The 15355-nt window shown below is 48.2% G+C and overlaps 1 protein-coding gene across 1 annotated transcript in view; it reads left to right on the forward strand.

The window, feature by feature from the left end:
- RPA1 (replication protein A1) overlaps positions 1-15355 on the forward strand; it is a 74378-nt gene that overhangs the window by 56152 nt on the left and 2871 nt on the right. Inside the window, exons 15-16 of the mRNA XM_044287007.1 lie at positions 3550-3657; positions 5676-5762. Of these exons, the coding sequence (XP_044142942.1) occupies positions 3550-3657; positions 5676-5762 (195 nt within the window). The remainder of the gene's footprint in view (positions 1-3549; positions 3658-5675; positions 5763-15355) is intronic.

The raw sequence follows: 15355 nt of genomic DNA on the forward strand, positions 1-15355 counted from the left end.
GATTAATGCTGTGCGCTCCTGCAAGTCCCGAACAAGGGATCACGCTCGCAAATAAGTGTGGGGTGTTTTTTTTTTTTTTTTTTTTTTTTTTTTTTTTTTCTTCAGTGTGTCATACCAGTAGCATTTTTCCAGGGTGTTATAGTAATGGGGTGGAGTTCTTCTGTGAATTCTACCCCCCAACTCCCCCTGCCCCCCCTTACAAAAAAGGCATCCAGAATTATTCTGTTGAGTACTTTTACATGTTAGGGCACTTTCACACTAGCGTTTTTGTTTTCCGGTATTGGGTTTCGTCACAGGCGCTCGATACCGTAAATAAACTTATCAGTTTTATCCTTATTCATTCTGAATGGAGAACATTCCGTTCAAGATGCATCAGTCCAGTCCCGCTTACGTTTTTTGGTCTGAGAAAATACTGCAGCATGCTGCAGTTTTCTCTCTGGCCAAAAATACTGATCACTTGCCGGATCCGGCATTAATTTGAATTGTATTAATGCCAGATCCGGCATTAGGTGTTCCCGCAAAACAGATCCAGCTTTCCAGTCTGTGCATGCGCAGACCTTTAAAAATGCAAAACAATTTAATACCGGATCTGTTTTTCCAGATGACACCGGAGAGACGGATCCAATATCTCAATTCATTTGTCAGACGGATCTGCATCCGGATCAGTCTGACAAATGCCAACAGTTTTGTCAGGATTGCTGGATCTGGCAGGCAGCTCCGGCGATGGAACTGCCTGCCGGAATCCTCTGCCGCAAGTGTGAAAGTAGCCTTAGTCGTGGCTGTTTTTGAGACAGACAGCACATTTGTAAATTGTCAGGTGTGCCGAAATGCGCTTGTTAATGATCCCTCGGCAGTGCTGCTAATGTGTGGCACGCTTGTGTACTCTCCATAACTGCTGTGAGACTTGCAGCTGAACAGACATTCCATCCTCATTCCGGTGCAAAGTACCGTATTTTTCGCCGTATAAGACGCACCGGCGTATAAGACGCACCTAGGTTTTTGGGGAGGAAAATAAGAAAAAAAATATTTTGAACTAATTGTGGTCTGTGGGTGATGCACTGTTATGGGGATCTGTGGATGACGCACTGTTATGGGGGATCTGTGGGTGACACTTATAGGGGATCCTCTCTGGATGGCGCTGTTATGAGGATCTGTGTATGACAGTTATGGTGGGGATCTGTGGATGACACATATATAGCATCTTATGCTATGTGTCATCCACAGATCCCCTCCATAAGTGTGGGGGTCGCATTTGCTTTTATAATGGGGGTGGGGGTCGCATCTGCATTTATAATGACAGCGGGGCCCGTGCAGTGACTGTATTCTACTACACGGGCCCCGCTTACTGTACAATCATATCCCTAATACCGTAGTTAATTGTTGTGTGCACTGCATGTAAAAGCATAATGAGCGATGATGAGCGCTATTACTTACAATTAGAAGCGCTTGCCGTTCGGAGCAGGGAGGAGGCAGGAGGCAGGCCGGGAGGACGGGCGCTGGCAGTGTGAGTCATCCGTCACGCGCCTGCGCCGCCTGCTTCATTCATGAAGCAGGCGGCGCAGGCGCGTGACGTATGACTCACACTGCCAGCGCCCGTCCTCCCGGCCTGCCTCCTGCCTCCTCCCTCCTCCCTGCTCCGAACGGCAAGCGCTTCTAATTGTAAGTAATAGCGCTCATCATCGCTCATTATGCTTTTACATGCAGTGCACACAACAATTAACTACGGTATTAGGGATATGATTGTACAGTAAGCGGGGCCCGTGTAGTAGAATACAGTCACTGCACGGGCCCCGCTGTCATTATAAATGCAGACGCCGGCCCCCAGCCCCTCCTCCCTCACAGCTGATATACCCGCCGCACGGCATCGCGGCGGGTGTATCATTGAAAACTAAGCAAAATCGGCTACATTCGCCGTATAAGACGCACTGCTATTTCCCCCCCACTTTTGGGGGGGAAAAAGTGCGTCTTATACGGCGAAAAATACGGTAACTGCTGAATGCTCTTGTTTAAATACGGCTCACTCGCTCTCATTGATCCAAAATCCACGCTATAAAGCTCAAATCTCCTGCCAAGTTTCTCCTCTGAGAAGCCTTTGTACTTGTGTAAAGACCACAAAACTGAATCTGCACTGTATTAGTACAGATGTCCGTGCGTGTGTCAATTACCAAACGGCTTGTTCCAGAGGCATATACTAATTTCTAGGCGATTTATTTTAACATTTTTATTTCTAAGCTAGAAGCGTTTGCCGACGCCATTGCTTTCATGCAGGGTCTTCTCAATCCTTGCTTGGAGTTCATGCTAATTTATCTGTACGATCAGCAGAGACGTGTTTGCACTCAGTGCTGTAGGCCTATATTTAGTGCGCTCTCAGGGGCCCTGCCCTGCACCTACTGCATTAGTGGCGTCTGCTTCAAAGGCTGAGCCTATTTCTACTCGTGCTGCGAGAGGAATTTGTGTGCTATAGAGTGCAAAGAATAATTCTAGCTCCTGCAAGAGGCTGCCAGTTCTCCACATGCAGCCTCACCACTTTCATACAAGTGCTCGTTGGCCCTGACCCCGGTAGGGAGAAGGAGGTTCTTTCTTCTCTCGGGCTCATTGTATTCATCAGCCCTCAGCAGCTGTGACGACTTGCAATAAAGCCGTTTAATGCCGGTCACAATCCCCACCGATGTAATGGCAGTAGGATTTAGTGGAACGTACAAATAACAGGCTGGTGAAGAATTTGTGAATTGAACGCTCGTTTTATTTCATTTCTATGCCTAGTGGGTCCTTTGCCCTGTGCTAGGGCCTCTGACGTAAGCACCCTGTTCTTATAACCTGCTGTTATAGACCGCAGACTTCAGATCTGCAGCTCTCATAATAGACGGTGATGTCAGGAGCTATATTTAAGTCGTTCTCATCCAGCTTCCCGCTTTCAATTGCAGACAAATTTTTCTACGATATAGTTTCCTCTTGAGTAAAGGTGTTCCGTGTCTCCCCCCAGTCAACGGTGGTTCTGTCAAATGGCACTTTGCAAATCTGACTGTGGTCATCCATACCCCACGTCACGATTCTTGTAATGACATTGCATGAAATTTAAAGGGGGTTATCCAGGAATGGATAATGATGACCTCTCCCCAGGATAGGTCATCATTATAACATCGGAGGGGGTCCCAATCCCGGCACCTCTGCCGATCAGCTGTTTCAGGGAGCCACTGCGCTCAATATCGGAGCTCTGGTAAGCGCAGCCGGCTCTTGTCAGATTTCCGAGCAGCGTCGTACATTGTATAGTGGCTGTGCTTGGTATTCCCAGCTCAGCCCCATTCACTTCATGGGGCTGAGCTGAGCTGCAAGTAAGCAATGTGACCGTTGTATGGTGACGTCACGTGACTGAGGAAGAGGCTGCAGCACTTGGTCCCAGGTGTCGGACTGTCACTGATCTGATATTGATTACCTGGATAATCCCTTCAATTATAATGGAGGCGTTTTAAAAATATGGTAGTTAATGTATGCATGGAGAGGCTTTATTTTAATTTATTTGTATTTTTTCTTTTCTTTTTTTATTTTTAGGCAAATATTGCGGATTTTGGAGAGAATCAGTGGATTACTTGTTTTCAGGAGTCAGCTGAAGCCATCCTTGGCCAGAATGCTGCTTATCTTGGAGAACTCAAAGACAAGGTATGATGCTTTGTTTTTTGACGACAGAGTGTGCGAGGCTCCAGATAATGGCTAAAATGTGATGAAACAAATAACATTCAAAATATTAGTCTGGCAGCCACCACTAGAGGGGGGCATGGGGGCTTACCACATACTGTAACATGAATTGAACTCAATAAGGCTTTGACACTTCTGTCAATTTTAACTTATTTTTTGTCTGTCTTTACCATCGTGGTAGCACAAAAACTAAAATCATTATAGACAGTAACATTGCCTGATGGACCAGCTCTGTGTCCACATTGGTAAATGTGTGTGCGGCGCACATGCTCATTCTTGCTCCCTTGGCTATGCAGAGGTGTTGTGAGGCTGCGGAGTCTCATGTCAGAAATGCTTATCAATAGAAGGTCTGAATTAAAGGGGTATTCCTGTTATGTAACATTATCCCCCATGCACAGGATAGGGGATAACTATTAGATCAGTGTTCCTTCCACTCCTGTACCCCGTGAAGCCCCCTGCAATGAACAGAGTGGCAGGTCGACATATGCAAGTGGGCATTAAAGGTTTCGGGGAGTCAAATATTGATAACCTATTGTAAGGATAGGTGATCAACATCTGATCTGTTTGTGCCCTCCTCCAGCAACCCTGCCCATTACCTGAAGAGGAGCATCCGGCCTCTTCCTAGGTCATTGACTGCCACATTAATTGGTCACGTAGCCTATGTGCAACTCCTTGGTGTAGGTCATGGATGGGCAAACTGCTGTTGTAAAACTACAACTCCCAGTATGCCCAGTCTGCATACAGCAGGGAATGATGGGATTTGTAGTTTTAAAACAGCTGGAGAGCTGCAGTTTGCCCAGTACTGGTGTAGGTCATCAGTATGGACTCCCGGAAAACCCCTCGGTTGCTAGGGTGGAGACAGTCCATTTAATAGAAACAGGAGGTGGCGCTGTTCTACCATTGCTGCAATATTAGAGGATTTTATTTTTTTATTTTTTTTGTCTGCATTAACAAATGTTTATAATATAGAATATATAACACAGGCTGGTTTGATGGCAAGTGCTACATGTGACACTCCGTAGAATGGTGTTGCAATACAACATGCGGTGACGTAATAGTCGCAAATTTTTTTAACTTAGATGGATTTTTTGCGACACATGCCACCGTGTAGCCCTAGCCTAACTACAAACAGAATATTTATCAGGACAACACGTTTAATTTGAAAATGAAGCAGAACCAACTTGTTTTCTTTTCTTATGCTGTAAGGCCTTGTTCACATCTCTGTTAGGAGATCCAGCAGGCTGCCTGATCTCACAGGATCCCGAGTTGCCAGATCACCATTGACTGCAGTGAGGTCCAGCTATGATCCGGCTGCTTACCAGCATAAATGCTGGATTTTGGCTGAACAAAAACCATTGCCTGCAACTTTATTTTTTGGTCTGGCCTACAGCCGGCATTTGCGCTGGATCTCCTAAACGAAGATGTGACTGTAGCCTAACTGGGTGTTTTCCTGCATGGCTGAGCTACTGTGGAGCAGCCAATTGTTCACTTACCTTTCTCCTTTTCAATGCCAGTTACTGACATGCTGCCTGGGTTCTTGCATGCTTTTAGTGCGGTCTGTATGTTGGTTACTGGCTGACTGTGCTAGGTATCAGCCATGTTGTGGGGTGAGTCGGAAGCAATGTCATCTCGTTGTCTTTTATGATGCCGTTGTAAGTCCCACTTGAACAGTCTGTTGGTCATCTCAAGGGTTTTGTGTTTATATCTGAATGCAAACAGATTCCCTCTTCTCTCCAGAGGGTAAAAGTGCTCTCTGCTGCTTTTCATTTAAAAGTAGTCTGTGGGTGTCCACACTTGGAGTGAAGCACGTTCTTTGTTGAGCGAATTCCCTCAGGGAAGAGAGAAAATGATGTGTTTTTCCCCCCCCCTGATAACTGCTGAGCTATTTTGACAAGTTTAAAGGTGCAATTAATTTGTGGACAGAGGGCGCCTCACTGCTCATCCGTGTTCCCTCTGAACGTGCCATCTTATTCTTCTTGCAGAATGAACAAGCTTTTGAGGAGGTATTTCAAAATGCCAACTTCCGGTCTTACACCTTTAGAATTCGAGTCAAATTGGAGATGTACAATGTAAGTATACAGTTTTATGTTCTCCACATTATCATAACTTTCAGTAATTTAAAGGGACACTGTCACCTGGATCTCACTTACTGAGCTGTTAACATCACTACATCAGTCTCCACGATGTATATTAAAATGTACTAGTATTACTACCCTGTGTCTTGTCATTTCAATATAAAATCGCTTTTATTAATATGCTAATTACCTCAATAAGGAGCCCAAGGGGCTGTCCCTCCGGCCGTTGGAGTCCAGCCGCGCCCATTATCTTGGAGCCCAGGACTGCCCCACTGCTCATCGCCAACGTAATGTGTTTGTTGCGCCCGAAATCTCGCGCATTTCCAGGCCGAGCGAAGCTGGCGCATGCGCATCTTGTCCTGTGAGGCCGATGCCAGGACACCGCGTGGGCGCTGACATGAGTATCCACGGCGCATGCACGAGATTTCAGGTGCAACAAACACATTAAGTCGGCGATGACCAGTGAATAAATTAGCAGTGGGGTGGTGCTGGGCTCCAAGATAATGGGCGCGGCTGGGCTCCAACGGCCAGAGGGACAGCCCCTTGGGCTCCTTATTGAGGTAATTGGCATATTAATACAAGCAATTTTTATATTGATATTACAAGACACAGGGCAGTAATACTAGTATGTTTTAATGTAAATCGTGGAGACTGATGTGATGTTAATAACTCGGTAAGTGAAATCCAGGTGACAGTGTCCCTTTAACATTCAGAAAGTACATGTGATTCATGTTGAAGTGATTGTATGGCATAGCTTGCTGTATAGGGATTTAAAAATCAGTGCAGTACTTCTTGCCACCAGCAGAGGGAGCTTAGCTGCAGTACAGACATCTGTCATTGATATTTGGAAATTATTTTGCTCTGTCTCCAGTCCTGAGGCAGAGTATAGTTTAATTTTCTGTTCATGAGAATGCGATGCATCCATTCACTAGCTGTGGTTAATGGACGGACTGCATTGTCATGGATTAAGTTCTCATCTGTGCCATCAATTGTGCCAGGCTGTCCATGCAGAAACCAGCCTGCCAGAGTTCTCCGCATCTGGCGCTGCTGGATGCAGCCGGAATGCCCGCCGGCCCTATTGCTTATAATTAGGACCAGACAGATCTGCGTGGATTCTGTCTAAAAATGCTGTGCTGCATGCTGTGGTTTGTGTCTGGCCAATTGTCTCCATTTTTGCTGGATCTTCGTACCGCAGATGTAAAAGCAGCCTTAGTTGTAAAGTTGCTTTAACAAGTTAAAGGGGGTTTCCAGGACTTACCATAACTGTTGATGCGGTATGCTAAGAATAGGTCATCAATATCAGATCAGTGCTGGCCTTGCAGATCAGCTTTGTACGCAAGCTGCCCTGCATGAACCTGGCACCAGAACTACACTGCTCTGTACACTCTGTGGTGGCCTGGTTACTGCTGTGCTTGATTTAAGTGAATGGGAGCAGTGTTGGTGTAACCAGGCACGACCACTACACAGTGGACAGAGCCCGTCAAAACAGCTGATCAGCAGGTGTGTTGTACCACCGACAACTTTTTATTGATGACCTGTGCTTGATAGGTCATCAATAGTGAAGTCCTGGAAAACCCCTTTAATGTAATCTTAAAGGCCATTTCACGCTGCTCTATTGAGCAGGTGATTGTTGACAAAGAAGCATTTCTTCCTGATAATTTCCAGCTCCTCTGTGAAGAACACCACTGCAGCGATCTCCTCCACAGTATGGGGAGGAGGGATCGCTGATGCCGTTGCTTGTCCCCATACAGAGCCATTGAGTGGCGCTTAGTGTGATCCGCTGCCGGCAAACCATGAATTAGGTATAGTCGGCGCCTTTACATGGGCAGATGATCGGTAACGAGCATTTGTGTGCATGATAGCTATAATCTGCCCAATGTTCGGGAAACGTAAAGGCACCTTAACGCCTGATCATTATCTTGACACGTTTTAATTCCTGAATCACCACATGTATTTTTATTCCTTTAACAATTGAACGGTTTCTAACGGGATTGATCCAAACCATATAAACAATTTCTATCAAAGTTTAAGTATCGCTGTGTTCCCGTGTATTAAAATGGTTAAGCCTTCCTTACAGATGAATTGACGTTCCTGGTACATGTGTGGGCTGAGTGTAACGTTCCAGCTTGTTGCAAGTTACAAACGTGTGTGTCAATTTTACCCAGTTGTTTTTATCTCTGCGGCTTCCAAGATTTATTTTAATTGCTTTAATCAGAAGTGCCACCTACTCTTAGTTTTACATAGAAGACCGTTTAGATGGCATTGTATGAACTTCCACTCTTGGCATGTCTACATAGCAATGACTACATTTTGGATTCGTGCATCAGTTCTTGAATATAATCTGCTCCTACTTAAGTTTATATTCTTAATGGTCTTTGATCATGTTGTACATGGTAAAGTCCGGCACGGTTGTGACGGGACCTACATTTTACTCTTGCAACACCAGAACATCCCATAGTTCACTTGAACCAAACGGTGTTGTATTCCAGAACCTAAAATGTGTTCGTATTTCTGCTGTTTGATTTGCCCCCTTAGGGAAAGACGGCAGCTAGTGTGCAGGAAACATCATTTATTTTTTTATTAATGCAATGAGACTGCTGCCGCACTACATTTTTTGGTTCAGTGTTTTCCAATGTTTTTAGTGTGGGTTTTTATTTTTTGTGTATGGTCCTAAAGGGAGCATTATCAGCTACTTTGAGTGCCGGGCCCGTGCATGCGCACTATTCACATCAGTGTCTCTGCCCATAGTGGGCAGTGCAGTGCGCTTGCTCGGGCCCGGTGGTAACAATCGCTCGCATGAGATATAAACTAGGGGAGGGCAGGCCAGAGGAATCCAATGGTAGAAGTTATCTGGGCACATCAGAGAGGGGCCTGGGCATGTGCAGGCCCTAATTTGCATATTGTTATAAAGTGCTTTCTCCCTTTTGTGGACAAGTGAGACCATACAGGGCAACTGCAAAATAGTGATATGAACGGTCTAAAACGCTCAAAGTAGCTGACTGATTGCCTTTTAAAGGGTGGACTATAAGTTATTTGTTTTGAAGGGGATTGTTTAATGAAGCCCCATATTTCCAATTAGAGCAGATAGGCTTCATAGAGGTGGTCTTCCTACTCGAAGCCCCTCCATGAGAACAGAGTGCCCCTTCTCTCAAAAGCAGCTGCATGGAGAGTCTAAATCCTCTGGTGGGACAATCTTTTAAATGCTGTACACCATGATTGTATTGGTAGGATTTCAACCACCACTGCACAGAAATGAAGCAGTAGACATGGGTAAGGCTGGCAGTAGGATACCCATGCATAGGTCGGGGAGATGGGTATATTAGCGAGCAGGGCTATGTGAGCTGGGTGCCTAGTATATAAAAATTCATACATTGATTATGCCATTGACCCATCATAGTCGACCTTAGCTTACCATGACAAGCACCACTTACTGAAGAGAGCAATGGCTGTACATGTACTGTGAATAAAGCACTAGACCATCCAAACACTGGAGACCGATTTAATTGTGAAAAGATGGTCTGGTGTTAAGTGTCATATTTTACAGTTACAATCAAGGTTTTTCTGGTCTCTGGAATCCTTGAGCCTTGCTTTCAATTAGCCTGTGGCCCATTATTTTAGGTTTCTGTGAACTAATTTATGTTCTTCATTGGGATGCATTACAAAACGAAGCATGTGACTCACAAAAAACTGTAATATAATAAAAGGGGGCAGAGATGCATCAATTATACCTAGTCAAACTGTGCTTGTGCGACTTCTAGGTGCCGGCACAAAAGGCCTTCTTTTATAACATGCCTACTAGTTACGTAGCTCCCACTGCTCTTTTGTTAAGTCTTTGGAAAACAAAGTGGTTCCCAACTGCACATTAAATGTGAATAATCTAGGCTTTAACTTGTTTTTGTGTGATGTATAATTTTTGAAGCTCCAAATTCATTTGCCTCTTTGTGCGGCTGATTATTGAATATTTGCAGTGTGAATAAAACATTACCAGAGCAATCTGGCAACCTGAAGAGCAGGTGAAATAGAATTCTCTCCCATTAACATTTGACCTATTTAAAGATTTAAATTTAGGTTGCCGCTGAACTCTAGGATGATGACTTCTGGCTGCACCTCCTGCGGCCCATCTAAACACCAGCCAGCATTTCATTTCTCGTTATGGTCCTAGTTTCGCCTTATTCGACAGCACAGCTGTTCTCCTCCTAACTGTGTGAGAGTCGTGGTGCTTCATTTCAAGTTCTGCACCATTAGGACACTGCTGCAGTTACTGGAGAAAACGTACCCAAGTGGAAATCTGTCGGACCATATACTTTTAGGTCACCATTGTCGTAAAAGCTTGTAAAATGTCAGCCGTTCTATGGTAGAATTTGCATGCTCCTGAGCAGATGAGATTATACAGATTCCAAGAGCTTACTTTTTTTTTTTTTTTTTAATCTTTTAAAGGGGCTGTATAAAATATGTTTCACCCCTGTCGATAGGTTGTCTCGTAGCTGAGCTCAATTAAAGTCAATCGGGTTGAGCTATAGTATCGCACACAATCTGTGGGCATGTGTGGTGCTATTTTTGCAAGAGTGTCGCCATCTGTTTGTAACCCTGGGCCATCCCCTTTTTGCAGGTTTTCTGCAGCAGATTTGACCGAAAATCACCATAGGACAGGATTTTGCAGTGGCATTGCAAACCTCAGTTTTGTCCCCATTTATCGTCGATAGGGACAAAACGGAATGCACCAGAATGCATGATCTTGGGTCAGAATCGGCGCTTATTTTTCCAATGGGAAGCAGAAAAATACACATAAAAAAATGTGCCCAATTTCGAGGCAGAAAAATCTACTTGGATTCAGCGCTGATTTTTTTACACATGTATTGTAGAAATCAGCTGTGTGAACTGACCCTTCCATTTAAAGGGAACCTGTCAGCGGCAAAACCCATCCCAAACCGCCAGCAGTACCTTCAAGTAGCCGGCAGCGAGTTTCGAATTATAATTTTCTTACTGCATTCTGATGAGGCAGAAGTATGAAAAATGTTCTTTTATCCTCCCTCCGCGCTATTTTCCATTCAGGCTTGAAGTCAAGGGGGCAGCGGCGTCCTTGCTTCGAGTCAAGGTAACCACTCCCCCTTCCCTGCCCCTTCGCTGTAACTGACAGTGCTTATGCACAAGAGTTCGGCTGCCTTTGCCAAACAGCCGGCTGTCCGTTATAGGGAAGGGGGCCGCTGCCCCCTTGACTTCAAGCCTGACTGGAAAATAGCGCGGACGGAGGATAAAATAATGTTTTTCATACTTCTGCCTCATCAGAATGCAGTGAGAAAATCATAATTCAAGTAGCCGGCAGCGAGTTTCGAAGGTACTTGCTGGTGGTTTGGAATGGGTTTTGCCGCTAACATGTTCCCTTTGATGTCCAGTCTGCAGCAGGTAATCCAAGCACATGATCATTTTCCAGTGACTGTATTGGGGTTCCTTTAGTTGGGCTCGCTAGTCAAACATTTGTGGCATTTAGAGGGGTTGTCCTCCTGATTTAATATCTTGTCTGGAGAAATGCAGCTGCACACTGGACATTCATGTTGCTAAGAAAAGCTTGTGCACGAGTCCCATTAATTAGAATAGGACCTGTGCATGGTACTTGTTCGGTGTTGGGCTGTTGCCTCTGCAACCTGACCGCCCACCATGTGCTCATTGTTAGATTGGCTGACATAGTATGCCTGGGACCAACCGCTTTAGTAGTTATCATATTTTTACCATCTGGGGCTGAAAATATTTTTTCTCGTGCTTTTTTCCATTGGGGGACACAGACCATGGGTATAGCTTAGAGGTATTAGTAGGAGGGACACTATGCAAATGAAAGAGCTCCTCCTCCTCGGGCTATACCCCCAGACTCCACCAGGAGGAACTCAGTCTTTGCTTAGTGTCTGGTGAAGGAGGTTGACACTCTCTGATTCTACTCCTTTTTGTTATTTTTATTCTAGATGGGGACACAGGTCGGCATGGCGCCTTCCTGGTCCCCCGTGGAGTGCCCGCCGCCGTCTTTGGGACGTTGCCTGGCTGCCTCCATTTCCCCCCAAGAAGATAAGTGGATCCGGGCTCGACCTGTTAGCTCCGGCATCCCACCAGCTGCTGGGACGCCTGCTGCCTACCCTCCTCCAGAGCACTGTTCTCCTGGATTGGAGTCAGAAGTCTGAAGAGGCGCATCCATGCTGGTCTGGACATCGAGGGAGCATGCTGAGCAGATAAGTGTTGCAATCCCTCCCCCTCCCTCTGTGTCTATTTGTCTGTGGCTGCCTGGGTGAGCTTGAAGAAGGATCCTGATGGGGCACTTTCTTCATTTTGGCACTGGAGTACTGGCATCTCTTCCCCTTAAACTGGGCTTCAGCGCTTCTCTCGTCGGGCCTTGGCTGCTGCGCTCCCTCAGCGCCCGCCGGCAGGCCGCTCCTCCACGTGGTGCGCTTATTTTCGCGCATATTTTCGCGCTCGCGCATATTTTTGCGCGCGCCTATTTTTCGTGCGCGCGCTTATTTTCGCGCGCTTTTTTCGCGCCATAATGACGCGTTAGGGGAGGCGGAGCCTCGGCATGCCGCTCTGACTCTCCTTACACCGGAGACTCTGTTTGCTCATGGCCGTGCAGCTCCTCATCACTCTACTCCGTTTTGTGCCAGGCAAGCTGGTAGCTCAGTGGTACGGCTGCTGTTGCCCCATGTCCAGGCTTTCTGAGTTCAAAGCCCCTTTCAGCCTTCAAAAATTGTTTATATTATTCTAGATGGGGACACAGGTCGGCATGGCGCCTTCCTGTTCCCCCGTGGAATGCCCGCTGCCGTCCTTGGACGCTGCCTGGCTGCCTCCATTGCCCCCCAAAGAAGACAAGTGGATCCGGGCTCGACCTGCAGCTCCGGTATCCCACCAGCTACTGGGTCTCCTGCTGCCACCCTCCACCAGAACACTGCACTCCTGGACAAGGAGTCAGAAGCCTGATGAGGTGCATCCCTGCTGGTCCTGGAGTCGAGGGAGAAGTTCTGCAGGAGCAGATAAGTATTACCTGCATCCCTGCCTTACCCCCCTCCTCCACCCCTCCTCCACGTCCCTGGGGGCCTGCGGTCCCCGCTTGGGCATCTGCCATGTCCAGCGCGGCCGCTAAATTGGTCATAGTCACCAAGGCAACCATGTCCTTTAATCCTGTGGCACTAACGACTCCATCTCTCTCAGTGGTCCCCACAGTGGGTGACTGACTACGAAGAGGCAGCGTGAGCGGCAGCATCCCACCTCGGATGTCTCTGTCTCTCCACCCCCCTCACCTCGCCGGTGGCGCTTGCGGACTGCTCTTCCCCCTCCCTAGGGAGAGTACTCCGAAGGAGAATTATCCGGCTCGGACGAGCCACGTCCTTTTTGGACTATAGGGCATTTTCAAATCCTGTGACGCCAACCACCTCTCTAAGTGGTTTTCCACAGAAGACGCCCGAATACTAACAGGGAGCGTGAGCAGCAGCATCCCTCCTCGGATGGCTCTGGCTCTCCCCCCCCCCCCCCCCCCCCCCTCGTCTAGAGGCGCGTTCGGGCGACTCTCCCCTCCCTTAGGGAGCGCAAGTCTGAAGGAGAATTCCGGCTCTGATTAGGTCATGGAGCGGGACCCCTCGCCTAAGCTCTCCACCAGGGTGGCTGACTTAGTGGTGACTGTCCGAGACACCTTTTATTCTCCAAGGGGATTCTCCTCCTTCCACTGGTCAGGAGTTCCCCCTTTTTCCGTCCAGGCAGTCGGAGACTACCATGTTCCCGGTCCATGAGGGATTTTTCCGCGGTCATGTCCAGGGCCTGGGGTGGTCTTAATAAGGTTCTCGACCACCCAGCGCATGAATATACTTTCCTTTCCCTGCTGACGGCGAGGAGAGGTGTCTCCTCCCCCTAAGGTGGATCCTCCGGTGGCCGGATTAGCCAATTATGTGGCCCTTCCTGTCTTAGTCAGTTCCTCTTTCCAGGATGCTGTAGACAGACGCATAGACTCTCTTCCAGGTCCTTTTTTCGCTGGCAGCGCGTCCCTGTGACCTACCTTTCACTCAGCAGGGGTAGCCAGTGCTCTCTCGGTGTGGTTACAACACCACCACCAGGAACTGGCGGTACGAGATGCGGCTACTAACACACTGGAGTTGGTTCTCCAGATGTCTCAGGCTTCTAACATTCTTTGCGAAGCTTCTAGGGACATTGTTTCCCTCTTTGCCCGCAGGTTGGCCATCTCTGTCACTCAGCGCGAAGAGATCTGATTGAAGGTGTGGGACGCTGACGCCTCCACCAAGCGTTCCCTTGCTAATCTCCCCTTTGGGGTTTCCAGGCCTTGTGGGGATCAGCTGGACGAGTTCGTCTCTGCATGCCTTTTGCCGTTTCTCATCTGGTAGGCCGTCGCCTGCTTCCTCCGCCGGGGGTCTCAGGTCGCCCGCAAAGAGGCCTTCCTTTGCACCAGCCTTCCCGGCACTAGAGGGCCCAGTCAGCCCGCCCTGCTGCTCCTAGGCCTATCACATGTCCCGATTGCGGAATCCCACCATCGATTCCTGCGCTTCGCCATTATGGGTCGACACTGTCAGTTTGTCGCCCTTCCTTCGGGTTGGCGACCACCCCGCGGGTCCTTGCCACGGTCCTGGACCGCTCATGGCGCTTCTTCGTACCAGGGGCATTCCTTTGCTGCCCTGTCGGGACGATATCCGGATAGAGGCCCCCCTCTCTACCGCAGACCACGGACAGCGTCCGGATCACTGTTCAGACCCTGGAACGGTTCGGCTGCCTGGTAACTTTCCCAAACTCCTGCCTCTTCCCGTCCCAGAGGCTCTCCTTCCGGAGGGTGATTTTGGACACCTCGGCTGCCAAAGTATTCTACCAGCCTTCAAGTCCTCCCAGGTCCAGGGGGCAGTGTCGCATCTGCTGCGCTCCCCGTGCCTCTCCATTCGGGAATACTTGCAGGTCCTGGGTCTTATGGTAGCCTCTTTCGAGGCCTTTCCATATGCCCAGTTTCACACTCGCCTGGCGCAACAGGAGATCCTTTACCTTTCAGCGGGTTCGGGCAGTTCTCCCTTGGTGGCTGTTCCCAAAGAACCTGAGGTCGGGGAGTTCCTTTCTCGCATTCTCCTGGACGATCGCCGCCACCGATGCCAGCATCCTGGGTTGGGGGGGCGTTTTCCAGTCTCGCACGGTTCAAGGAATTTGGCCGGCGGCAGAGTCTCGCCTTCCAATCAACTTTCTGGAATTGAGGGCGATTTTTTCCGCTCTCTCTCTCCTATTGGACCTCTCTCCTTGCGGGCCTCCCAGTGCGGGTTCAAACGGGCAATGCCGCGGCCGTGGCCTATATCGACCATCAGGACGGGACCCGCAGCCGGATGGTGATGCAGGAGGTGAAGTGAATTCTGACGTGGGCGGAGACTCACGTTCCGGTGTTGTCAGCAGTTTGCATTCCAGGAATGGACAACTGGACAGCGGACTTTCTAAGCCACAACACGGTGGATCCAAGCGAGTGGTCTCTGCATCCAGAAGGGTTCGAAGAAATCTGCCACAGATGGGACCGTCCGGATGTGGACTTAATGGCGTCCGGGTTCAACAACAAGATCCCAGTGGTCCTGGCTCGCGCC

Source organism: Bufo gargarizans, chromosome 3 (assembly GCF_014858855.1).
Source record: "Bufo gargarizans isolate SCDJY-AF-19 chromosome 3, ASM1485885v1, whole genome shotgun sequence".
Classification (NCBI taxonomy): domain Eukaryota; kingdom Metazoa; phylum Chordata; class Amphibia; order Anura; family Bufonidae; genus Bufo; species Bufo gargarizans.